This window comes from Calonectris borealis, chromosome 4 (assembly GCF_964195595.1).
Source record: "Calonectris borealis chromosome 4, bCalBor7.hap1.2, whole genome shotgun sequence".
Classification (NCBI taxonomy): domain Eukaryota; kingdom Metazoa; phylum Chordata; class Aves; order Procellariiformes; family Procellariidae; genus Calonectris; species Calonectris borealis.
Genome location: NC_134315.1, coordinates 53,008,032 through 53,034,679, shown reverse-complemented (window position 1 = coordinate 53,034,679; position 26,648 = coordinate 53,008,032). Strand labels below are relative to the sequence as shown.

Sequence of the window (26,648 nt, the reverse complement as noted above, 5' to 3'; positions counted from 1 at the left end):
GGGTTCGGTTCTTTCCCAGGGGTGTGGGGCTTATTCGATATGTGGATCTACAGTGAAAGCACAGGCAGAACTATTCCTCAGATTAGAAGTTCTCATCTCTTGCTCTACAATACTTTATGGATATAAATTAATTCCTCTATGCTGAACTCGCACAAATTAGTTTCAAAGGTACTTAAGTGAATAACAGTGGGCACTTCTGTAACTTTCCAGGTATGAAACCCCAGCCTGCTGAATCGCACTGTTATGATCTGCAAGTATCAGTGGGGCAAAACCCACCACCATGGGAAGACTACAAAGAGTCAACCTCCTGCCTCTTGGAGCCAACCTGTTGTCACACGCTCTGCATCAAACTCAACAAACCACATGCCAGTTCCTCTCCTCCTTATCCCATGATGCTTTCTCATTTGCTGATTTGGCCCATTAACATAGTCAAAGTAAAAACCTTAGCTGGAAAAATGGTTTAAAGCACTACTGATGTATGACAGATAGATAAGTAACGTCTTAATACATGTACCAAGCATTACAAAAGGTTGTTAAACCTCCTGTTTGCTGCAATCTTGCATTTTATTTGTATACATCATGGTGTATAAATACATGCTCATACCTTAAACAAAAACACAGAAATAAAATATGCAACAAAAAGACGAGAAATTATTTGGTGCCAAGATTATTTGGACAGCTCCAAGGACAATTCTCAGTAACCACTCTTTCCATGGCTTTCTGTACATGTAAAGAAAGACTGTACTTTTTAGTTTTTTAGTAATACATAATGTTAAAGCTTCTTGCTTTAAGAGCTTCTGCTTGGGGCCTTACAACATTTTCTTGTAAAAATATTTCTAAGTGATGAAGTCTCCTGTAAAACTGTATTTGCACCTAGACAATTTATCAGAGAGCTCTTTGGTTATAAATGAGCAGGGTAATCTCAGGGGGAAAAAACCTGTATCACAAATGAAAGAGCATAACACTAGCTGCCTGTTGCCAAAATACCATGTACGACTCTGCTGTTTGTTTTAAACATGACCGTGACATTCACTAATACCATTTTTTAAACCAATGCTTCAGACGCAGAATTATTCTTTCACTATAAATACAGAAACCCCTTTGCACAAGTGTTTAACTGTCTCTGCGTGGTGCCCTTCAGGCCTCTTGTTGTACAGTTAAATTCAAAATTAAAAAAAAGGCACATTTAAAGCAGCACTGTGTCTGTCAACCCTGGAGTCAAATTCCCACAATTCCTTTTTTGGGGATTATGTGCTCATTTAGCCAGGGCTGCCAGTGCTATGCAGGACTTGGCTGGAGGAAGTTATCACTTGTGTTGTAGAGTTACTTGGTGAAGTGTCCTGCTTTTCCTTCACAACCCTGCACTGCAGTATACACAAATGAATTACACACACTCCGACTGCTCTTCATCTGAAAGCACTAGTTTATCACATAAAAAATTACAAGTGTCAAATAGCATAAGTGTAATGAAAATAAATTTGCTCTCCCTTGATTTTCTCTTCATATTTTTGAATAGGTTATTGCACCATATATGCTGTAATAATACAATTTCCAATGGGCCCTGGTAACTTGTTAGTAGATAAAAATATATTACACTGTGTGGTAACGTCTTGCAAAGACAAATATTCTTAGGGGAAAGAAAAGGAGAGAGTGATGGGTAGAAGAAATTGTAATTGAATAGGCAATAAAAATTAACTAACTTTCAAAAGAGAACAATGACTTAGGAAAACAGCCACAACTGGAGACAGCTTTGACTGGAGTTTATTACTAATGTACCTGTAATAATAATTTTAACAATTGCTAGTAGGTGGGATGACAGAACAATACTAATACAATTCCCAATCAATTTTATCTCCTCCCCCTCTACCTAAATTCAGACATTAAAAATGGTGCTGCAGATCTGCATTTTATTAATATAAAGAATAATTGAAAGAAGTTAAAAGCCTGGCAGACAAATTTCTTTGAAGTTTTCTGCTCTAAAGCCAAATTCTTGAGTCGACTCCAACCCACTACAATGGATAGATGGGTCAACAGGGAGGCCTCTGAGTGCTTTCTTGGCATACTGCCATTAACTGAAAGGCAGCTGGCAATTAATCACCTTTATCTAAACAATAATTCATACAGGATTAAACAGCCTTACAAACGCTATGGCTTGATGCTGCTGAAATTATTGTGACCTAAATTTAAAATCAGTGTTTTCAATGAAATCATCCCCTGACCCATTCTGTGTGTACAAGGGGGCAGTAGGAGGTGCAAGGATATTTGATCCAGTGAGTCACAATACACCCACCTTTTTTTTGGCGATTCTTATGTCAAATACATTACAGAGTTAAGCAGCCTAAAAATATGCCTGATGAAGAGAAAGTTAGTGAACAAAATGCCAACCTCCTGCACATTGTACAGAACATCTTCGTCAACTTCAGGTAAGTAATAATGAGTATATTCATAATTCTGGTTTCCACATGGTAAAAAATATACCAGAAGGACAAAAATAATAAAGAAATATCACTGTAGGAACAGGCAGGAGAGGAATCTTGGAAGATTCAGCCACTTCAGGTAAAAAATTTTGGTTTAAACACTGTCTATTTTCATATCCATGTTGTAACTTTCAACTTCACCTAAAAGAAATCTTGCGTTTCAGGGACCCTTCAAAAGAATTGAAGCTTTATAGAAAAGAAGAAAACAGTAAAAGACGTGTATTATGCGCTAGTCTAGAACTATAAATTGGAATGAAGATGTAGAAGCAGGCTTGGAAGAGGAAAGCATATATATTGCCTCTGTAAGTATGTAGTTCGAAACCAGGACAACAGCTTTGCTGACATACATCTTTTTAAGCAAACAGAGGCTTCCATCTACCACCAATGTTATAAGTAGTACAAAAAAGTGGGCACTCAGTCATATTGAAGAAAGAGTACCTAAACATATTGTAAAAACAGTACCTAATTTCTTTTTTAAGTGATCTCTATTTTGGTAATCACATCTTGATAAAACGTGAGCGGTACAATTACACACTATAGATAAATAGCCTCTTTGCACCAGCTTTAATTACTTTAATTTGATTAAAGAGATTTTTCTATCTGAGTTCGCACTTCAGAACATTTATTAGCTGGTTGAAAATATTATCACCTCAGCATCTAATTTGGAGAATGCAGATCCTTTTGCTTGATAGAGTTGTCCCCATCTCTTTAACTCAGGAACAACGTGGCAAAAGGCATACACTAGCCACAGGGTGTATTTGTCTCATCTTATTTGTGGCATCTTTCATAACATGCAATCCATACAGGTAAAAGTTGCTGTCTTAGAAGCCCCGATCCTGCAGGCAGACATTGGATTAGGAGACATAAATTTCACTATCACATTCTTTATATACTCCCTTTTAATATGGGCCATTTTTTGTTCCTCCATTTCTCAGGTACACAAGTAATAACTTCAAAATTATAACCTCAACAATTTCTAGTGACAAAGAAATTAAAGGAAGCATTCAGCAGTGTTTAGCATGCCTTGATGGCTTCCATTCATCCCTTTAGATTTTGTTTGTCCTCCTGCAAACACTTGAAATGAAATGAACAGGCAACACTGAGACAGCTGCGCAGTTGTAACTCCCTGTTACTTCGTGGGATGAGGGTGACAGTTTAATACAGGTGAGCTTTTGACTGGTACGCTTGTTTAATGTTCTGCAAGATTTCCCAATGAAGCTTTTTTTGAGAATCTTAGAATTGCCCTACAACCAATTAAATTACCATGTTCAGCGCTGCTGAAGTTGTTATCCTTCACCTTCGAAAACATTAAAAATGCAAATTAAATATACATTATATTAACTGAATAAAACATGAAGCTCTCTTGCCCTCTTGCAATAACACAGAGCAAGGAGCAAAAAGTGAATCAGGCAATAAACTTGGGCTTGTCTATCCTGTATTGAAAGTTTTAGTTGGAATAAACAGATTTAATTTGTTTGTACAGCTATTGAAAACAATCAGAACGTGATGTCACAGGAAGTGGGTGAAGGGAATGGAACAGATTCATGATGCTCAGGGATGTCAAATCCTTGCTGCTCAGGTACGGTGCCTTTCAAGTGATAGCAATTTTCATCCTCTGAAACACCTCCTCTACCCCATCCCTGGATTTCTCAGCCTCCAACAACACGCATTGTGCTAAATAGCACACTCAGGAGCCTCCAAAACTTGCAAATGGTAAGTGGTATTAGCTCAGTCTGGGGAATATTTCTCTCTTCTACTTGGACATCTGCATTGCATTATCATAGCCTTGCTTCTTCTGACGAATCATCATCACACAATGCAGATAGCCCTTCAAAACAGCCCAAATACTGATGCTGTAAGCAGATAGGAAGGCTGGGCTGCTGACTGCTGCAAAGAGAGACAGTAGGGAAAAACAGCACTACTATTCATAAAAGGATGCATTTTCAGTATCTGTTTACATAATTTTCTGGAAACTATCTCATTCATCAAGGAGAAATGTTTTCAAATCAGTAAAGCTAAATGTCTGTAATCCAAGAATCCTAAAAGTTAGCTGAGGAAATAATTGCTGATATGCTGGTACTAAATTTTAAAATGAAACTTGAAATAGTGGAGATTTTCTGCAACACTAAAAATGTTACTATTGCTATACTGAAGGAGGGCGACCTCATAACTATAGGCTTCTCAGTGTGGTATCAACTATGACAAACAGAATAATGGAAAATTATGGAGGTGATAAAGAATTAGAGGACAGGTTACAATTGGTATCAATCAGTCTGATAACTGTATAAGGCTGAGATACAGTGCAGGTACACTCATGGGAAAATACGTATTTTATAATACATTTTAGAAAATTCCAAAATTAGGCTTTGTATAAACTGCTATTTACCCCGAGAGGTAAAACTGCATGAAATGACAATTGTCCCTCGAGCAGCTCCTAGTAAGATCACAAGACAGTTTGTCTGTAATGAAATCTTATACAAGTTACTTATTCTGCAGAAAACTAAATGCTATGCAAAACCTCATGTTCTATAGGTAGAGAGCCAAATAAACCACTAAAACAAAACATAGGAAAATTCCACCTCCAGGAGCACTAAGAAGTTTTCTTCTGCTCCCTCTTGATCCTCTTCTTCCATCTTCTCCAAACCAGATAAACTGTTTACACACACGAGAATATTAAGCCACAAAAAAACCAAAGGAAAGTGTCCTAAACAGTAAGGTTTTTGTTTGTTTGTTTGTTTTTTCCCCTACACCTTATGATGAATCTTTGTCTCAAGTAGTCTGAAATTTGAATACTTTAGATTCTACCTGCATGGAAATTTGTTCCAAAATAGCTATTCTTAAGGGAATATCTTCGTGGACATTCACAGCCAATAATCTCTGCAGACTAGAAGAGACCGCAAAAAGATTCAATCAGAAATAGTTACTCCCCTTTTAATTCATATCCTAGCTTAACACGAATAAATTTGTCTGGGTACAAAGTAACCTTCATCCCACTTTGGCCCACTGTAGATTTCTTGTTACTACTCCATATGACCAGAGCCCTGCAGATCTGTAATGAAGAGGTCTGCCATAGGGAACCCAGCCAAGGAGCATGCGCTCCTTCCAAATTTGGTTAAGTCCAGAGCACAGTATACAGAAAGACAAAACTTTGTTCAACAGTTTCAAGAGGCAGCCTGGAAACAGCAAAGGTAAACCTCATAAAACAGACCATTTAAGTTTACACTTATATGCTTATGCTCTATATAATTCTATAGTGACAATCAAGATATGAAATCTTATTATTAAATTTAATACATGAATATGGAGATAAAGAAACAATCTAAGAAATAATCAGATTGCAGACTTTGAGTGAGCTTTAGGAGAGCTGATAGACAAGCTACCAAAAACAGGTAAACATTTCAAAGTTCACTTTCATCATTTCACTTTCATGTGTAACATACAACGTGGGAATGATATTTTACTTTTCCAAAAATCTGATATTTCCAAAAATGCAATCTATTCTTTCTAGATATATATTCCAGCTGCCAGATGTAATGACCCTGCATGGCAGATACTTCTGCCAAGTAATTTTTATGCCAGGTAAAAGCTTTAGGAAATGTTTATTTCAAATGCTCAAATTGCTGCTACAACGACAGGTTTAACGGAAAAGGTTATTGATGCATTTTAAGATGACATCATGTATGTTCTTGTACCCTTGGTTACTATAAGAATTTTATCACAAATTAATATCCTGTACATACCCACACACATCTCTACCTAAAACTATTCTTTTTTTTTTTTTTTTTTTTTTCTAATTGCAGTACTTTTTTCCATTAATGCATTGCTAGGTATAAATACAAAGAATTTATACAGATGACTAATTTGAAGAACTATCCTCAGATTCCTTGTATTAGCTGAAAAATGCAGACCCATTCCTTTCTTGCAATGTCACTGTTTAGGCTTTCTGCAGACTCCAACAGAGGTTATGGGTTTCTACTCAATTCCTATTTTGAAAGTGAGAGCGAGAGAATTAGGCTTAAACCCTTCATATATCTGTTTCTGTGACCTATACACCAAGTAAAAAGATATAACCCAACCCCATGGGAGATAGCTTTTCAACTCTATTAACAGAATTTGAGACTCCTCAGTAGAATTGAGAGGAAAACAGAGATCTTGGATTAGTCAGTCACACTAGATTTAAATTATTCAATTCATGACAAGTAGGTGCATTTCATATTTTTCTAAAGGTTTCTTTCATTTCCTGTTACAAAAGAAGCAGATACACAAATGCATTTTAGACTTTGGAATGACATCATTTACTCTTGCTTGATAAATATTTACAGTTGAAATAAATTTGGTTAATTTTGCGCAAGTCTTCTGTGCATCACAACTGAGGCCCTCCGAGGCTGCAATCCTTTCTTCTTCAGGTTCCACAAAGAAACAGAAAGAAATAGCACAGATTTTTTTGTACGCACGAGTGTTTTTCCAGCTTTTCTGTAGTCTTTAAGAGAGATAAACTATTTAGTACTAAACTCTCCTGACTTAAATGAAAAGTCTGTTAACCCTTTCAGTAGCCACACGCAGACACCCCAGTACTTCTAAAGCTCTCCAACTCTGCAAAGTCTGAATAATAGTATGTGTGTAAAGATTTACACTTATCTTTTGAAATCAAAATGGCCAGCCTAATTCACCTCAAGAAACAGAGCAATTTGAAAAGCTGGAGAAACTGATAATTTACTAGATAAGAAAACCTTCATTCACTCTCTAATCCTGTAGCTGAGTAGCAAGTAGAGATCTCCTGTGATGCAGAGATCTCACCAAAAACTGCATTCAAAATCTCTTGCTTCCAGCTGGGATGTTTGTTTCCCAAAAATGTACAAACCCTCTTATATAAGTAATATGAGTCTTGCAATGAATCCTGCACTGCTTCCCAAGTGGCTCCATATCACCAGTAACGTTCAAAATCTGAGGAGGTTTCAAGGAAAGAAGACTTCAAGCCATTTTTATTGGCTTACATTTTTGTCTACTTTGCTTCTACATCTTCTAGAAAGCTTTAAAAAACCCACCATGAAATTTTTGCATTTGCTCTTTGGATAGTTTATCAAAATATCTAGCATTAACACCACTGCAGTCTAACATGTATGATATTAAGCATGTTTGGAAAGGCACTAACAAATTTTTAAATGTTACTTTCACATTTTTCACTTTGTACCATTCCTCACTCTTTCCCCATATATAAGTGGGACAGTTCGGGTTGTCAATTTGTGAGAAAGAAATCTTCTCTGAAAAAAATATGATGGCAATCTGTCTCATTTGCTACATTGCTTCTGTTGCTTTTTGACGGACCTTTCTTAAATTTCCTACATTTTAGCTATGTTTACTAAGATTGAACACTCTTTTGCATTGTGAAGAATCTGAGTTGAACTCTGAAATAAATACTACTGAAGAGTGGCACCCACCAAGATCTCATGCAGCGAGAAAGCTTTGCAAAACACCCAAAATACTACAGTAAGCTGATAACTTACGTTGATTCCATTTTGTTTCTATCATTTTCAGCCTTAACTTCAAATAAAAACAAAACAGACACACTGTTGAGTCCAAGGATTTTTTTTACACATAGTATTTTCCAACTTGCTATTGTACAACTGATCTCACTGAAATTATTAGAAAGATTTGCTGAGCCTGACGCTTCCAAGCATGAGTAACCATACTGATTTTCAGAGGTAATTCAGAGTCTGGAATTTTTATTCTTTCATAATGCCAGCTAAAGTTCAGTACTTTTGTTCTAGATTCTTGTATACTCATGTCATAAAAACTGGCCAGATAAAAACAAGCACTGTCAGAAATAACCAATGACCAGCTAGAAATAACCAACAGGAATAAACTGGGCAAGAGGACAGGAGTGGCTATGTTATGGTCATCCCTTAAAGAAAAGCTCAAGCAGTTCTCAAGAATTTGATTGTGGGGGAGGATACTATAGTTTAGCAATACAAGAGGCATTCACATGAAGAAAAGCTACTCACAATTCTGCTTTTCATTATCAAATCAAATGTGAAATCACTTATCCACAGACAGTTTTGAACTCGCTTTTTTTTAAATGTTGTAAAATAAATTATTTCTTCAGTTTCGGATAAGAAAACAGCATCTGCTGATTCATAGCAGCTTCTAACTTTCCCATAAAGTTAGATTGCTCATGAAATGAATGAAAAGCAGAAAAATCACCCAAAGAGAGAGGAGAAATGTATGTGAACTGGCAAATCTATTATATGTATCAACCTAGTTTAGGGACTTGACATAGAAGTCAGAGTTAGAAATTCCTGAGATGTGATCTTGGCATGGTCAAATACATTTAACAGGTACATTTCATTTTAAGAAAGTTATTTGAGCTTTGGAACTAGTTCTGTTCAAATTCCAATAAGTCTTAGGATTACAGCACTTGCTAAAAACAAGTATCTTAACACATTGCCTTTCTTGCTAAGTTTATTGAAAGAAGGAGTAATGGAGACTAGTGATACCCAGCCCCCTTTATTACATCCACAACTGCTTTTTATATGTGGAAACAAATTCTCAAAGAATTTTGATGCTACGTAACACATCGCAACCTGTCAAATTATTTTTGATGGCATTTTGTCTGCGAAGAATCAGAACCTACCTCAAGCAAGCCTTACTGACCTAAAGGCTCAGCTGGCAGAAGGTTTAAGTAGCACTTTACATGAATTATGACTGCTTATCCTCCCTTCTGATGCAAAAAAACCCTTCACAATGAACTTTAATAATACATTTTCAGGTATGAATTGATGAGGGTCAAGGGTTCCCATGCAGAGAGAAAGAAACAAAACAGTGTTACAGAAATTCTTCATAGTGTATTGCAATATAAACAACATAATATAAACAACAAAATATTGATTTCCTCCAAGGCTCTTCAAAAAAGAAGTTGACAAATATTGAAAAAGAAGTATGTTTTATGCTTAAAAAATTGTGACTTGAGTGTGACTCATAGGGCCAAGCAATAACTATGCACAGGGCTTCCCTGGATGACGACCTTCTTTTAAAAGGTTAATCCTCCAAATAATGTAAGTCAATGAAAAAAATGCTCCAACTACAGAATTCCTGTGAACTATCAATATAAGGCTGTTATCTGGTATTGAAAGATACAATTTGCCTATTAGGAAGGAAGTTGTTGTTACTAGCAAAGACTACAAAGAAAAGTCTTGCTTCCTGGAATACAGAAAAATGCTTTTCTGAATAGTTAATTTTTTTTCAAGATGAAGATAAGGTAGAACAGTACATCTTTTAATACCATAGATGAACTAACACAGCAAAGAAAATTACTTAAAAACGTTGTCTTCAATTAGTGTTTCCAGAGGTTTTTTTTACACGCAGTTACTACTATTCTAAATCAAGGTCGCTGTGTTTGTCTAACACAACTGAGTTAGGAAAGGTACTACTTGTTGCTATGCTGCACAGGTTCTCTCTCCCTCTCATCAGAGGAAATAATTTCCCCAATGTGTGGAACTCAATGAGCCAAGCACACAGAAGAGTATGATTTTGGCTCAGCATTTGACCCATCAGTGCCAAATTAAATGAAAAATACACAAAAAAAGATAGAAAATATTGGAAAGGCAAGAAAACAAAGTGGAAGCTGTCCTCTTCCTTCATCTATACTCATTTACTCCCTTTTCCTTTTTTCTATCAGAGAATTAGGATTAGCAAAGACTTCAGGAAGAAACTCAAATTTCATATGTTTCAAGTAGAGCTACTGCGCCTTTTTACAGGTGTCTGGACAAGTCCATCTCTTTGCATCACCTCACACTTCAAATTGCACCCATTAGAGAGCACGTTAGCTGTTATAACCTAGGTAATTTTTTTTTTTTTTTAAACTCCTTCTGGTAGTCTGGTAGATGGATTTCATCTTCTCCCAACATTCCTCTTCTCTGTTCAGAAAATGAAGTTTTGGCACCCCTTTTCACTGAAATGGCATCTCAGAAATGCAAAAGTCTCTTCTCTTAGGGCAGCTGGCTGCTTCTGTATTTGACCAATTAATGACTGCTTTCAGCTTCTGGCGCCCAACATTACAGCAAAGCTGGTCCAACATCTGGCTGCACCTGGAAGGGGGGATCACACTCCCTTCCTCTGCCCTTTGCAAGGACTGGCTATCACAAGGCTTGCCACTGAGCCACAATTTGGTACCAAAGAGACATAACATTTTTGAAAAAGAAAGTAACTGCTTGCTGGCTTCCTTTCCTGCACCAGGTCATGAAGGGATGAGATGAACATAAATTGTTTACCTGTAACATGAAACTGCAATTTCTGAGTATAGCACTCTGGTACTTTGTGATGACCGAGACCAGTACATCATAACCCTCTTGTCATAAAACATAGTGTCAGAAGCAAAACCTCTGTAGGCTTTTACTTATTTAACTGTGTTTTGCGGCCTGGCACTCTGGAAGATTCGTTGTGATTTCAAACTTTTTTCCAGATATCACAGGGCACAGCCATGACCTGCAGCCACATTTTCTGCTTCCAGCAATGGCAGAGGAGCTACAGCCATCTGGCACAGTCATTCGGGCAACCAGAGATGCAGGATGCAAAAATGCTGCTAAGATCTTCAAGTTTCTGAAGAAAATATGCCCTTAAAGTAAACAGAATAATGGATACCAGCTGCCAAAGAAAATTAAGTCACTGACTTGGGATTGCTTAAGTATATATCCCTGCTCAGGAAAGCCTTTAAGCAGGTGCTTAATTTCCACATGAATTTAAGTCCCATGCGTTAGTGCTTTATACCCTTACATAAAGATCTCAAACTCCCTCTTGTGTGTCAACAGCACATGAGAGGCTCTGCAAAGGCTCTCGTGTCTGTTCCAGGCTCAGAGTAAATGTTTTCTGATTACCATCAACACTACCTGTTGCATCTCCCCCTGTGAGTGCTCTGCTTAACAGCTGCATCCTTCAGAGTGGCTTGGCTTACCTCAATACTCTTTCATACTACACAATGAAGAATTGCAAAAGATTGGATTTTAAGGAGGAAAAAAAATTTCAGAAGGGCCAATAACCACAGAAGCTAAAGACACATCAACAGTCAAAGAAAAAGAGCATTAAAATCCCACAGCAGACATGCTTTCAAAAAGATAACATGAAAGGTTATGGGTTTCTGATATGATTAGTGTTTTAATAGAACACTGCCTAGTTTCAAAATCTGTCCTTGTAACTGCTCTCTTTTGCTCAGATAATTTTTCATAAATTGATATTTAGTCAAAATTACTCGGTAGTGTAAAATATAAAGGGTCTAAGTAACAGGGAACCGGCTAAAATATAATTAATTTCCCCACCTAAAAGAATGACCTTCATAATTCACTTCAGGCTTCACCTCCAGAGTGTCATGGCTCATTTCCTCATTATCAGAATTAGATTTTAAAACACTACTATCCTCCATAAAGTACAGTTTGTCTCTGATTATATACATAGAGAGAGAGCAGTATGTTTAAAATTATTTGCATCACATAAATACCCAATTGCCTCAAATACAAAACAGTGTACTTTAAGAATACAGCCTGTGCCCAAAGAGCTAACGGATTACAACAACAACAAAAAAAGCTTGTAAATGAAACAAAATATATTTGAGAAAGGAAGGAAGAAGAGCAAGGAAGGCTCAAAGGGGAGAATTAAATTAATCAATTAATTATTAATTAATAAAATTAATAAATTACATTGACTTTTAGACAAACACAGATTATAGATGCATACAGCAAATATGGATCTGTACGCAGTTGGATACATGTTTGTACCTAAACTGTCAGATGAAACAAAGACTTCGTGACTTTTGGTTAATTCAGAGAATTTACTCAGGAAAAGCAAAAGCAAAATCCTAAATTAACATTATTTTACGAGAGGACGCCGTATAGCAGAAAACAATTGAATGCAGCAGTTTATTGCTTGGTAGTTACCACAACCTGCTGCAAGCTTGCAGGCTGTGAGGCTTGTCTGGGAATATACATTTCTGGTCGGACAGTGATGATTGACTGCTGTAGTGATTTTAGTGGACATTGTTTCACAAAAAGACGGGGAGGAAATCCGGGTAGGGTGTCCATTACTTATTTAAGGAGATTACTTTGGGGGACTGATAGCCTAGGGTGCTAGCTAAATAATTGGCATCTAGGAAGATGAAGCATCTCTCATTTGTTTTGTCTCTATACTTCTGTTCGTTAAAATACCCCAAAAGCCTTCAGGCACAGTGGCTTTAAACTTTTAAATGTACTACTGATATTATTTAATCACATCACAATTTGTATAGCTCTTTTAAAAGTAAACCACTAGCAGTGTGTCAGAGTACATTAACACAGCAGACTGAAGTACCGTGTTTAATGTATGAAAAATATATTGGGCACTTGTGAACCGCAAGCAGAAATATGCACATTGCAAAATCAGAAATGATCCAATCTGGATTTAAAGTGTAAGCACTGCAGAATATCAGCCTATCTAGCTACTCCTATAGTAATGTGATAAAATTCACCCTACACTCCACCACCAAAGGGCATCACACTTGTCCAGTTATTTGTTCATTTATTTGATTCACCTTTTTAAAAGAGGTAAAGAGGTTAATAGCCTACCTCACAGTCATATGCTTTTTAAGCAAAAGCCTGGGAAGGAAATTCTTTCAAGCCTATTAAAATTCCTGTCTGTCATTTGAAAGTGGAAGCTCTGATAGGAATGTCAAAATCTGCGGTAAAAATTAATGTTGAGCCAAACTTTGGCAACTGGCAACGGCAAATGGCATCACTGTTAGGAAAATCACTCCTGCTGTTTTAAAGTCATGAGAAAGCGGAAGGAAAAAAAGACTGCAGAAAGGTAGTGGGGTAGGTAATGCAAACTCTGAAACACTAGTCCTTGGTTTGATGTGTGGTCCTACGTAAATACCTCCAGCCGTATCATTGCATCTGAATGCTGTGATGCGGCCCAGTGGGATGCTACTGGGTTTCCTGGTCACCTGAAGAAAAGTGGTTTCCATAGAAACACTAATATTCTTTCCTTAAACCACAACAAAGACACACAGCACTCATAAAGCGTATATTCCGTGGGTTTTAGGTACTCTGTGTAACAACGTGGATAACACAAGATGGCAGGATCTTGCCCTAGCCTGCACTGTAGAAAGCCTCTTTCCCCCTTTGGCTCAACGATTTGGAAAGCATACTTCAGAAAAGGCTCTTCAACCGCATTAATATCTGTAGTTTAAATTTTTTAGATTTGCCATCTGCGAATACTAAGGATTGCTGAGGTTTGCACCTCTTTTCCTCAAACTGTGTTTCTCACACTGCTTAAGCCACCCTGGAGAAATCCATTCTTGATGGACTGATTTTTTAAATTTTTTTTTTTAATTTATTTGGATTTGGGGGGGGATTTTTTGGAGCTGAAGATAAAGGATTTTTTTTATCTTCAAGTATCTGAAAGTCTAGTGCAGTTTACAGCTGCCAGAGTTTGCTTTCAAACTGGAAACAAAGATAATGGAAGCTGTCTTGCAGTTGGAGAAAACATTACTACAGAAAGAATTAGGAACTGGAAAACATCGGAGCCCAAAATTCAAAGACTGGAGAGAGGTGGAAGTCTTGCAATTGCTGTAACTGCTGTAACACTATGAGGCCTTACTCAAAATAAATCTGATCCTCTTTTACAGTTTGCAGTATGCTCTGGGTAGACTACTTCTAGGCAAGGGAAGGTCACAATAGCTTTGAAATTGTTGCTGAAAATGTGTTAAATATGCATCCTGCTCCTCCTAAACTAAGCCTCTATTACGTGTCCCTTTTCTAGTTCAGTTAATACTCACTCTTCCCCATCTTCTCCCATGCAACCACTGTCTTCCCAACTGTCATGATGTTATCATGAATGTTGTAAAATCTTTTTTCTTAAGCTGCCAACATTTGGACTCCCATGGCACATTTATGCAAATTGGAGATCTCATTGATTTTGTGGAGTTAGCAGGATTAAAATGAGAACAAAGCCTGTGTAAGAGTACCAGGCTTCTCACCCAGCACTTTGAGAACAGGACTCTGTGCCACTGCTGCTGGTACATTATGTGGATGCACAGAGGATAGGAAATTCAAAAGATTTTTTGCCATATTTTCTGAAGTACTGATGATACAAGCAATTTGCAATTGCAAACATTTCGGACAGTTTCTGATTTTACAATGGAGTTTTATATCACTATTGAAATGCTTCTCCTCTTCTTCTCCCTTAATTTTTTATAGTTCAAATCCTAGCTGAAAATGATTTTTTTCCTCCTCAGTATTAGTAATATAATTTCACATCAAAATCAATTTTATTGGGAAATAAGAAAGCAAACCTGGAATGAAATGGAAAGGTAGTGAAGAAGTGCAACTCTGTAAAGGTTTAATCTCAAACTGAACATGTACTTGTTAATAAACAGCACAAGGAAGGCTGAAAAATTTGAAGAAATAAGTGACACAAAATGAAAGAAAGTTTAGCAGTCTATGAAATCTGTGGATTTAAACAGGTTTCTACAGCAATCAGAGAAACGGGAAAGGACAATCTTATTACATTAATCTAGTCCCAAAGGCCAAAGCAGATGTATCCATTGGGCCGTAATTTCTGACCAAAAAACTTTGCTTGAATAAAATCCTGCATGTGACCTTCATATATATTGCTGTCCTACAAACCTCTGTTACTTTACAGCTGAATCCCATTTAGTTATGACTCACTGCCTTATTTACTTCACTGATCACAATAAGCTTTCAAAAGCCATTACGAAAGCTTGAGTTGGTGTCTGTAAGCATACCCTGGTGACTAACCTGAATGACAAAAAGGTGGGTTTAAAAAAAGAAAAAACCCCACATATAAATGATTGCAATATGAAAACTTGTCAAACAAAGTGGATTTCAAACAGCATCAGTCAAATCTATTGGTCATGCATTATACGTAGCCTATAGAAGAAAACATTGGATTACTATAGAGATATTATTTAAGATAGGTAAAACATTATATAGTCAAAAAAGAAGGTAGGAGAAAGGAGCAGGATAAAAAAAAATCAGCACCAAATAAAAGAAAATGTTTGCCATGAGGTTTAAAATATTGGCAATGGATCTCCAAGGACCCTACACATCTTTGGACGTGGGTCCTGCCGAGCTCTGACAACCCTTCAGATGCTGCGGATGCCTCAAGCACTGCAAACTCCTGCAGAGTTTGCTCTGTAACTCTTCGCGTGCAAGTGGAAATGGCAGTATGGGGGCACAGAAACTGTGCTGCCCACGGGGGCAGATCAGCACGAGCCAAAGTGTGAGCTCTGGTTCAAGTTACCAAAGCCCGCCCTCCCTCCACTTGCCTTGGGATAGGAATTATGGCAGACAGTAATACCTGCATCAATGGAAAACACCTTCCCTCAAATATAAGTAAATCAGTATTGCAAGAATACGGCTTTGTGGAAAATGTTTAGAAGACAAGGAGGGTTTAGAGAATCATTAGCAGTGGATTGAAACAGATATTTAGTGATCTGCCTACCTGCAGCGAATTCCACAAAAATGCACAGGCTATTGCATATTTCACATTAGCCATCCAGCAACCATATGATCATATTATTAATGAGAAATTAAGGATTGGAGGAAAGAGCAGGCTTTGAACCATAAAATTTAGACTTTAATTATTAGTGTATTGAAGTAAGCACAAGAATAATAAAAGTAAGAGAAAGATAAGAGAACACAATGATTTTCTGACAAACAAGAAAGAAGCGATGTATTTATTTCGACCACATTTCCCAGTGAAAGAAAAAAAAACCCAGTCCATTAAAAAGAAATATAGAAACATGACTCTCTTCAAAAATAGTTACAATTTAAGTATATTGTAGAACTCAAAACCTTTTGAAGGCCTATCCTACCCCTATTTAAATTCTGCTGTAAATTGAAGTCACATAAGAAAGGAAGTAAAATTTACGCTAATATTATTGCCACTAGTATGGATCTAGCATAAAAATTCCTCGTTTCGTAGTGCTAGAATACCAACTTGCTGCCATGCAAAAACCAACTATCCCTACTTCTTTCATTGTCTATACAAAGGAAACTTAAATTCCTGCTTTCCCTTTGTAGCACTCGACATGGGCACAGCATAAAAAAGCCAGCCACAATATTCTTCCTCTCTCAATCACACAAGCACAAAAATATTTCGAGACATCACATAAAAGAATATTATAAGTATTGTGAAGTATTTTGTATGGAAGAAAGAAAGGAAGAGAGGAAAGAACATGCTGTGTTGGACATTTCCTCAGGTGCATGTCACTGTGACACGTCTCAGTGACTGGGCTGCAGCTGCTGCGAGGGCATGGGATGCACCATCTACATGCCTCAGCCACCCTTCTCAGCCACTTTCTTCCTCTGCAAACTCTCCCCTGCACCCATCAGACTGGAGCTATGCACACTTGGTGATGCACCTCATTGGTCCCTCACCCCAACCTACCAGTCAGGCTTGCCCTGGACTTGCCTCCCCCCTTGCAGGGCAACTCCAACCTCATCCCATCCTGATGGGTGCCCATGCCACCCTACGATGTCGACATGCAAACATGAGTCGCACAGTAAACCAGATGCATCACACTCGCTGTTGGCCCTCTCTGACAGAGCGTATACCAAAGGGGAGAAAAATTTCCCTAACTTAAAGAAACTCAGTTTCACCTCCTATTTCCGTGCACTACAACATGCCTATAAATGGTCCCTGAGGGCACTTCCAATGATATTATGGGGCATGTCATTCACAGCTCTTCTAGCATAAAACCACTCAGCTTTGCAATACAGTCTCATCGCTTCAATCAGAACTGTTAATGAGATGCCCTAAGGTACAAATGGAAGACATTTCAGGGCACCATAATAATTTATGAAAACAGATTCAGAGGGAAGAACAGCAAGAATGCACAGCAGCCGATCCTCTCAAATTAATTATCTTTACATCCCAAAATCAGTATTAAGTATCTGAGTGTTCCTGTTTACATTGTTGGGAGTTACTTGCTAATTTTGCTAATAAAATAAAATAAAAGGTAGAACTTAATACATGCTGTCCATTACTGGATCATTATGAAAAATAAATTTGTAAATACCTTCTCTGTACCTAATCTCTTGTTTTATCAGATCTTTGCTCATAACTTATCATTTTTTGAAATTCAAAATCCTATTCAAGTTTTTTAAGAACTTTTGGTATTCACTAAAAGGGGCATATTAGACCAATTTTAAGTTATTATTATGGCTCTAATGCTTTACATTAACATTTTACCAAACATTAAAAGCTCTTTTTTTTTAAGGTTATTCTGTAGTTTAGACAAGATGAAAAAAAGTCAAAACCATGAAAAACCCAGACATTGCGAACTAAAACAAAGCAAACTTCAAGCAGTTTATACAAAAACATAATATAAATAAGTAAACAGTAGAATATAATAATAAATAAATAATATAAATTTTGCACATTAAGCTCTACTTCAAAGGAGAGGCTACGGTACCTCAGACTCATATTAGTGTTGTTATGCTTCCAAGGAAAAGGTCATGCTGGCATGGAAACGGCAAGTTTAGGCATACCGAATGCCATACACATTTAAAAACATGAGATTTAGCCTCATTCTAGTATTTCTTTTACAAATGGAATACAGAAATAGTCTGAGTGTTTAAATTATCTTTTTCTGGTGTTTAGTATAGTGCATTGTGGCTAAGTGCTTTTCCAAGGGATAAACTATGAAATATGTGGCAACAGTTACAGACGTTCCCTTCCCTGCTACTAATGCTTGTAAGAAATCCAATTAAGAACAGGGGGCAAGTGATATAAAGATGTGGAAGAAAGGAGAAAGGGAGGAAACTGGTGCAAAGTAATAGAAATATTACAGTGCAGCTTATATTCAGCCTATATTCAGTTAAAACAAAATAAAAGAAAACACATTAACTGTGGTAAAATAGTTCAACAAGCAAAATTTCAGAGATAGATGCATGCAAGAGATGCAACCTTTGTTCTTCACTCAAATTTTGCCAAACAAAACACAGAGTACTTAAAAGATAGTGAATATGAAGCTTTGCTAGCCATGTAGCTGTATTTGACCACGCATTTACAAGAAACAATTTTTACTGGCAAATACTTTCTTGAATTCATCAGTATCACAACAGCCGTTTTCCCCTGCAACACATGGTAATAAAATTTATGTCAAATCTACTCCATTCACATTTCAAATATTGACTATACCAAGATATTTTCAAAAATGATAAATGTAACTTTTGCAAAAAATAAGTAATTGAATATTGAAATATCAGGTCATTAACTCCTTTGGAATGTTCTACTTTACTAGACACTCCTACTTTCTTTAGGTTAGAAATAAATAAGTTGCTTAAAACATCGTTCTGTGACATAGTTTGCAACTGCTCTAACAATGATAAAGGAAATTAATTGCTAAGTTTCAGTGTTAATCAATGTTAATCACAGAGCACCAGCTAACATTACCCGTCCTGGATGAATTGGAAAAAAATCTTAAATACTAACAGTGCGGAAAGTATCTAAAAAAGATTGACCCCACTTACCCCCTCTAGATTCTAAAAGTATCCGATAGCTTCAGTTTTTATGTTGGCCTTTTCAGATTGCAATAGATTTAATTGATTCTGATTAGAATACTTTCAAAATCACTTCTTTTTCTGCCTCAGCCTTATCAAACCCAGACTGTAACGCTTCTCATTATACAAGTCTATCCACTTGTAAAATGTAACAAAACAAAAAAAATCCTAAATTCTCAAAAATTAAGAATGCCACTGATAAAAAATTGTCATATAAGTATTAAAGACCTTTTCATTAATATTGCCCTGTCAATAGTGCATTGAAGCCAAACAGGTATTGACCTTTGAATTCACAAGTATCGGAGCAACACTTCGGAAGTTTGCTGCTTAAATCTCAAGTTCCACCTCCAGTGTCAATACAGATCCAATAAGGATATAGAAAGTCATCAATTTTTTTTTTGTTGTTAAGAAAAGTTTAATAATATACCTACAATAAACATCATCTGCGTCTCAGACAGAAGTTATTGTGGCAGAACAGCAAAGAAATAACGAATGCTTAGGAAACAAATTTGAATCCATATTTCTTAAGACTTCATATAGCTGTCTTTCCCGACAACTGCTCAGTCACACCAGCGATTTACTAATCCAGCTCAGAGGGATTTCAAATATTGAGTCCTGTTATCATCCTACCGCTATCACTGGAGCCCAAAGCATCATCCTCATCTCTTGTCCAATAATTGGGGAATGACAAAGGACGGACTGAGTGCAAACTCATATTGGACACAAGTGGCTTTCTGAGTCATCAGGTTATCTCTAATCCCTCCTATAAAATAGGTAACTTTTTCAGGTGTATGAGCTGACAAGGTTATCCACACAACAACCTGTATTTTCCAACTAAGTGGTCTTAGTTGCATGAAATTAACCAAAAAGTAGTATTAAGAAGTCAAAGTAAGGACTATTGGTTTGACAATAACTTCAAACAGCCTGCAGAAGAGGGAAGATGTAGGCAAACTGTGTCTGACTTCTCTACCATTTTTCACGAGCCTTTACTTACAAAACGGATTAAAAGCTAAGTTTATAACTTGAAGTCACTAGACCAACACAAACCATAGCAGCTAAATCCAAAATTAAATGCAATATTTGATATTCTATGTAAAAAGAAGCCAACAAAAATTACAGATTTCTCATAAAGCTAGGAAGCTATCAGGGTAGTATTTTGCATGTCTCTGCAGAAACCACAGCAGGAAATCTGTTTAGATGTCCTACCTTCTTGAACCGCCTGAAACGGATTGTTGCCATCCACAAATGTCACTGAGCACGTGATTTTCTCCGTTTGTAAGATTTCATCATTCTGGTTGAGATCAGCAACTGCCATTCGAAAAACTTCCTCATCTTTTTTGGCAGATTCATCAAAAATTGCCCCTGGGGGGGGAGGAAAAAAAAAAAGAACAAAAATCACATTGCAGCTTTCACCTGCAGTATCCCAAAGCATTAATAATAAACACTTAAGACATTTTATGCTGTAACATCATCCTTTCGCTCACTCCTGAAGAGCAGTTCTCTCAACACACAGCCCAGAAGCTACTTCACAATATACAGAATTTCTACATTTTGACATAATTTAAGATATAAATTGAGGAGAAGCATTGATTCTGGCTAGAAATATTGGGGAAATCTAGTTGAGCACCAAACAAATTATCTGTATGGGAACATGGCCAAGAAATAAGAACTAATTACCTTTCCAAAGGTGCCATTAAACACATTGAATGACTGCAACGGGCTAGGATATATATTTAACATCATGACTAGTGACAATTAAATATAAAGTTCAAATGAGGTGAGAATAAGCCTAAAATGGTAGCAGCACTGGCAAAATGAGTTAGAATTGACAACCATGATCAACAGACAGGTCAGCAGCTGATATAAACTATTTCAGGTCTAATTCCTATTGGTTGTAAAACAACCACTCCAGCTAACTGTCTGACTCTTGAAATCAGTAAATTAATTTTAAGCGGTTAATTAAAATAATATCTGCCTTTATAAATCTGACGAAAGTTCTGCCTTTTTTCCCCAAAACGTTCAAGCAGAGTATCGTAAACAGGAAACCATTAAACTCGGGAGGAGTTGGCAGAGTGAGGGTTGTCCAACCCTAGCACAGCCAATTCTTCAGGTGTATTGAAAAAGATTTCCAAGGCTAACCAGAGGTTTTAGCTTTTTTTGCTTTCTTTAAACTATAGTGTCACTTTTAGCATCACTAATTTTCCATTATTTTACATTTGCTTCTTGTATGAACTAGTTATGCAGAGATGGCTCAGATTACACTGTTATAGTCCTATGAGGAATGCTATATAGTTTAAAACCCTCAAATCAAGGCTGTTAGATTTTCAAGCACCTTTAAAGCTTTCATTTCCAGGCAGTAGATTAAAGAGACAGAAAGGATGTTTCAAAAACAGACTTTTGAAAACTGTATTTAATCTTAATGAAATTTCTTCAGTTTTCAGGTTTATTTACTCTTGACTGTCTGTTGTCAATACAAAACTCAACTAAGGCAGTGTAAGTGGCGAGGCAGCCAAAGATAATAGAAAATGCTGATCACTGATGATTTCAGGTAAATACCTGCAATCAGTGCTGAAAAGAACTGAAAAAGATTCATTTACAGGAAATGGCTACTTTAAGAGAAATAAACTTCATACACAGCGTTTATCGTGTTTTTCCCACTGACCTCCAACACTCATCTCCCTGCCAGCACCACTCATCCTACATGACCGTCATCCCTTCCTACAATCTGACCGCTTTGACTCCAGCGTTTTCCCTCCTGAAGCTGCTGCCATCTGGAACAGCTGTTCTTTACCTCTCCACCTCATTCCCCTGTCATCTCTGTGCAAATCTCAGCTGAAAATGTTCATTTTCTCCCTTGCCCTCATTTCTATTTCCCTTGTTTTATTTATCTCCATAAATGGCACATGGCTGAGAATACGCTTGGTATGCAAGATGCTGCAAACCATGTCTTCTCCACAAAGATGACTATTTGTATATCCAGGTAGCATTTAAGTGTACCAAAGACTTTGTCCAATGATATATCTTAAAACATGTTTGTTTCTAACCTCGTGGAACAAGTTCAAACAAAAACCACACATGCTTCATTTTGAGGATACACCTATACTGATGATGAAGACACAGTCCAGCAAACATTGTTAATAAACATTTGATGGAACAATTTCACACAGCTACTAAGTAACAAGGTTAACATTAAGAAGCAAAAAAAAAAGTTGGAAAATAATGATAGTTATTAGTCATATTCTGACCCTACAGAGTAATTCTGCCACACTGGAAGGAAGTGAACACGCACATGACAGCAGTTGACTGTATTGCAGAACAGCATGGCAAAACAAAGACCTTCGAGCCAACACTGCGGAGTACGGCTTCTTATTCTACAGCTGGGAAATGTCATCTTAAGCCTGGCTTTGTCCCCAAAGTAATCCAGGTCATTTATTGAGTAAAGGTTGCAGAAAATCCAAGTTATCTAGTGTTTCTTTTGCATGTGCCATCACAAAAATCCCCTTCAGTCCATAGCCCTTCCACTGGGCAGCAGAGAACTGCTCCCACGACAGTGCATTCACCAGTCCATCATCAAGCTTCTCAACAGAGGAACCTCCTTGAGAATCTTTCTTGTTTCTTTCACACACAGATATCCCTAATAAACTCCTATGGTTTTTCTCCCATTTCTCAGTCTGATAAAAATCCCACCTCTGACAGCATCTACACGTATAAGGAACCAGATTAGATGAAACCCCATGCAGCCTTCACAAACGATGCTCTTTTTCACTGTAGTACAATTGCTCCAGTTTTGCTCTGACCACTGCTTATTTCATTCACGGCTCCATGTATCAGATGCAAATTTCAAAATTTCTCCTCTAACCACTACTATATTTGACATTTTGAACAAGCTACCTCACAGAAACAAGACATTACCCATGCTCTAGTGTAGGAGTATCTCCATAAGTAAAACAAATAAATATACAGGTGAATTGCAAAAAAAATTGTAACCATAGTTCCCACCTGAGCATCCTAGCAGGAATTAGATTGTCTTCCGCCAGAAACTAAGGCCTTATTCACTCGCGTATCTAACTTAGCTACACAAAAAGCCTTTTGAGATATAAATAAAGATGACACTGTTTGTTTCAGGAGATGGCAGTGCACAGCAGCACGTGCATTACACTTCAAACAGTGATAAGAGAAATTTTATTTCATAATTGATTCTCAAAGTTTAATTTAAGTTTTCAAATAAAATTGGAGAACTAAAAAAAAAAAAAAACAAAACAAACAAAAACCCCCAAAACAAACAAACACCCCCCCCCCAAACCCTGAATCATTTTGAAGTTGTTCCTACTCTCATATATACATTTCTAGGTCCCTGTTTTTATTTCAACTATATTCCATGTGTCTATATATCTCTCTACATTACACAGGTGAGGGGGTTATAATTTTTGTTCGTTTTCTAAAAGAAAAGTCTTTTCAATAAAAAGGTAAAAGGCATTTTTTTGATTGTGCTAACATTGCTGGAATATTTTCCTTTTCCTGTGGTTTCAGGAATCATGCTCTGCTTGACAGGAGTGAATTTTCTGATGTAAAACAGATCTATCAAAATTTTAGAGCTAGGTCGAAATGCAGCCCTACTACTTTTCTATTAGGTATGATTTTCTTTCCTTGCTGAGGTCTGAAATCACACTGAAGTTTTGATGTTTATTCTTTCAAATATAGTCTTTTAACCAAATCAAAAAAACAAACAACCCGAATGAACACATAAAGGGTATCACACTTTAAAATTACTTCTGTAGTGAGAGCTACATGCTCTCTCACTTCCTCACGTACAGCTGCAAAACAAGAGAACCGGAATGACCGCAAACTTATTTGGAATATGTGTCGAAAATGAACCCTTTCAGTTATAGGAAAAATTGTTACAGAAAGTAACGAACAGCTGAGGAGAAAAAGCAAATTATTCCTACAGATACTGTAAGACACTTGCTCTTTAGAAAATAGAAACTATTTACAAAGGGAAAAAGTCTTCAAAATTATATAAAAGTTGATGCTGTTCGTTTCTCTTCCACTGCCACTGCTCACCTCAGCTAAAACAGGCCTCACACTAAACATGTCATTTCTAACTATACTCAAGGAGTATTCCCATGATTGCATCAGGAGCTGACATGCTGACACAGCAACTACTTTGCACCAGTTTCCCCCCCCCCGTTTTATTAACATGTCATTACTTTCAGCTTTATTTCAGAATCTGGATGAGGACAGCACAAATGTAATTCTCTCCTGGCTTTTTAAAAACCCTCAGCACATCAATAATGTCCTGTAGCTTAGCAAGAGGCTTCTTTGTGTTTAACTATCTCATTCGCACTCGACCATGTCACCAGAAATCTGTCAATTTAAATGAATATAGACCAAATCATACAAATGCTCAATAAGTTCACCAAGTACCAATGACATCATTAGAAAGGCTTTTCAAACATCACTTGTCCTACTGACCCATACACATAAAAATATAATCCAAATTACATCTTATCAGCTATTTCTAGAGTAATTTGTGCAGTCTACTGGAATCAGCCCAGAAAATGTAAAAATGGGAGAGAAATGTGTCATGACTGCAAGGATGAAGTGTGAAGAGATTTAAACCAATGTTCATCTTTCTATTGACTAAAAAAGGATGAAGTCCACTGCTTGCAGTGTTTTCAAGTATTATAATTTTATTATCTATGAAAGAATGACATTTCTGGACGTCAGTGGCCCATACTAGTCTCAGGAAATTAAGTACCTCGTTTCAAAGAGGAAGGGGAGTACACAGATTAAATGCCATTGTGAACTGAGGTCACAGTTCAATTTCAGCACTAAGTTTGATTTTCACTTTATAACATTGCACACACGTACCTCACCAATAAAAGCAATATACACATTACCCAATAATTTACTAGTTCATAAGCCCAGGAATGTTTGGAGAGAAAAGGAAGAAAAAAGAGGAAATATAAAATACAGTAACTTTTTGAGACATTCTCAGCAGCTGCTGATTCTATGAAAATTCTTTGTCCCACCAACATTGCCAGTCTGTTGCAGTGTATGAATCCAATTCCACTGTATTTTCTCAACTGCTGTTATTACATTATTATTCTGAATGAGAAACTTAACACAGCTGCTGGGAGAAGGATGGCCATGCTGTTAACACTCAGAACTGGAAGCTGGGAGTTTTGAGTCCTCATGGCAAACCTCATCTGAGATGTCCTGCAGGGCTATGAGTGCATCGCCACAGGTCTAGCTCCCCTATAAGAAATTAGGTTAGGAGACATTAATTTCTTGGGGCTTAAATCAATGAGTCGGATATTTGAGATCCTGAGATTCTGTAGAATAAAATCCCATATTATTTCTAGGCCATATGAGTGTCTGGTTGGGAAAATTTTTATAGAATCCATCCAGATAAATACCTGACTATACCACATACTATCATGTCTGATTGAATGAATATATACATGCAGCTTTAGAAGGCAAATTATATTATAATAGAATTATTGTCAACAAGTACAAGAGGGACTTGACGTGTTTGAGAGTCTGGCTGTGCTCATGGAGGAATTTACAAGGTCACAATGCAGAGACCTTCCCTTGCGTATGCAGCACCCATTATCATGGTATTCAGCACGCACTAATACAGCTGGACCCTAAATTTCACTTGTGACACATTTAGAGCTGCTGTTAAGTTTCTCTATTAACTGATAGACAGTCGAGTATATGCAATTACATCTTCATTTTGTCAATGAAGGGAAAACATCAGCATGCTTCGCCTTTCCCTTTTAAGTTGACTGAGTTTTAGAAACCCTTTAGAAAGGGTTTAGAAACCCTTTAGAAAGGGCACAGTAAGCTTGATTTTGTCATTGCAGCACAAAGGCAGTGGAAATCCTCTGTCTCCTCTGTAACAGGAGGGAGTTTCCAGCAGATGTCCTCAGCCACCTCGCACATCACACTGCGGATGCCAGGCGTGGCACAGGGCTTGGCTGTCAAGCCCCCCAACCCTTGGGAACCATGGTTGGCTCACACAGGGCCAACGTGGGGCTCTAGTTCAAGGCAGAGCCGGTCCCTTGCCAGTACCCTCTTAAATCATCAGCCTCATGCGTTTGCTGCCTAGAGGCTCCCAGATCTGCACCACGGGGATCTTGGCACCAGAGTACATCTAGGCCAAGCTGAAATTTTTGAGAATGCTACTTGTTTGTTCATTTTAGTTTTTCAAGACTTTTACAGTCCTATAATGACAGTGAAAGAGACAGCAGGGTAGGCCTAGGAGCACCTGTGCCAGCTTCTTCTGCGGAGAAAGTAATGTCCCCCTGCCCGCCAAACTGCAAAGGCAGGATTTCTCTTTCCACTTTATATGTCTCATATTTTTACAGGCACAGTTCAAGAAGTTGAACAATACATCAGCACATATCTTTCACTAGTTATCATCAGACATGTAATTATAGTAATCAGTTTAACTAAATCTACACATATGTACGGAAGGTCCACTTGTGACTTTAAGTGGTACATGTGAGACCAGAGAATCTGCAGTGAAGTTTCTGGATTACCACTGATGCAAGAATGTTCAAGCGAAAGAAGCATCAGGCCTACTGTCATTTTTTTTTTCAATGGACTTTTGTAA

The 26,648-nt window shown here is 37.3% G+C and overlaps 1 protein-coding gene across 2 annotated transcripts in view; it reads right to left on the bottom strand.

Moving 5' to 3' along the window:
• Nucleotides 1–26,648, bottom strand: part of GRID2 (glutamate ionotropic receptor delta type subunit 2) — a 745,311-nt gene that overhangs the window by 571,398 nt on the left and 147,265 nt on the right. For both annotated transcript variants that reach the window (XM_075149577.1, XM_075149578.1), the window contains exon 2: nt 20,234–20,389. In XM_075149577.1, coding sequence (XP_075005678.1) covers nt 20,234–20,389 — 156 coding nt within the window. The remainder of the gene's footprint in view (nt 1–20,233; nt 20,390–26,648) is intronic.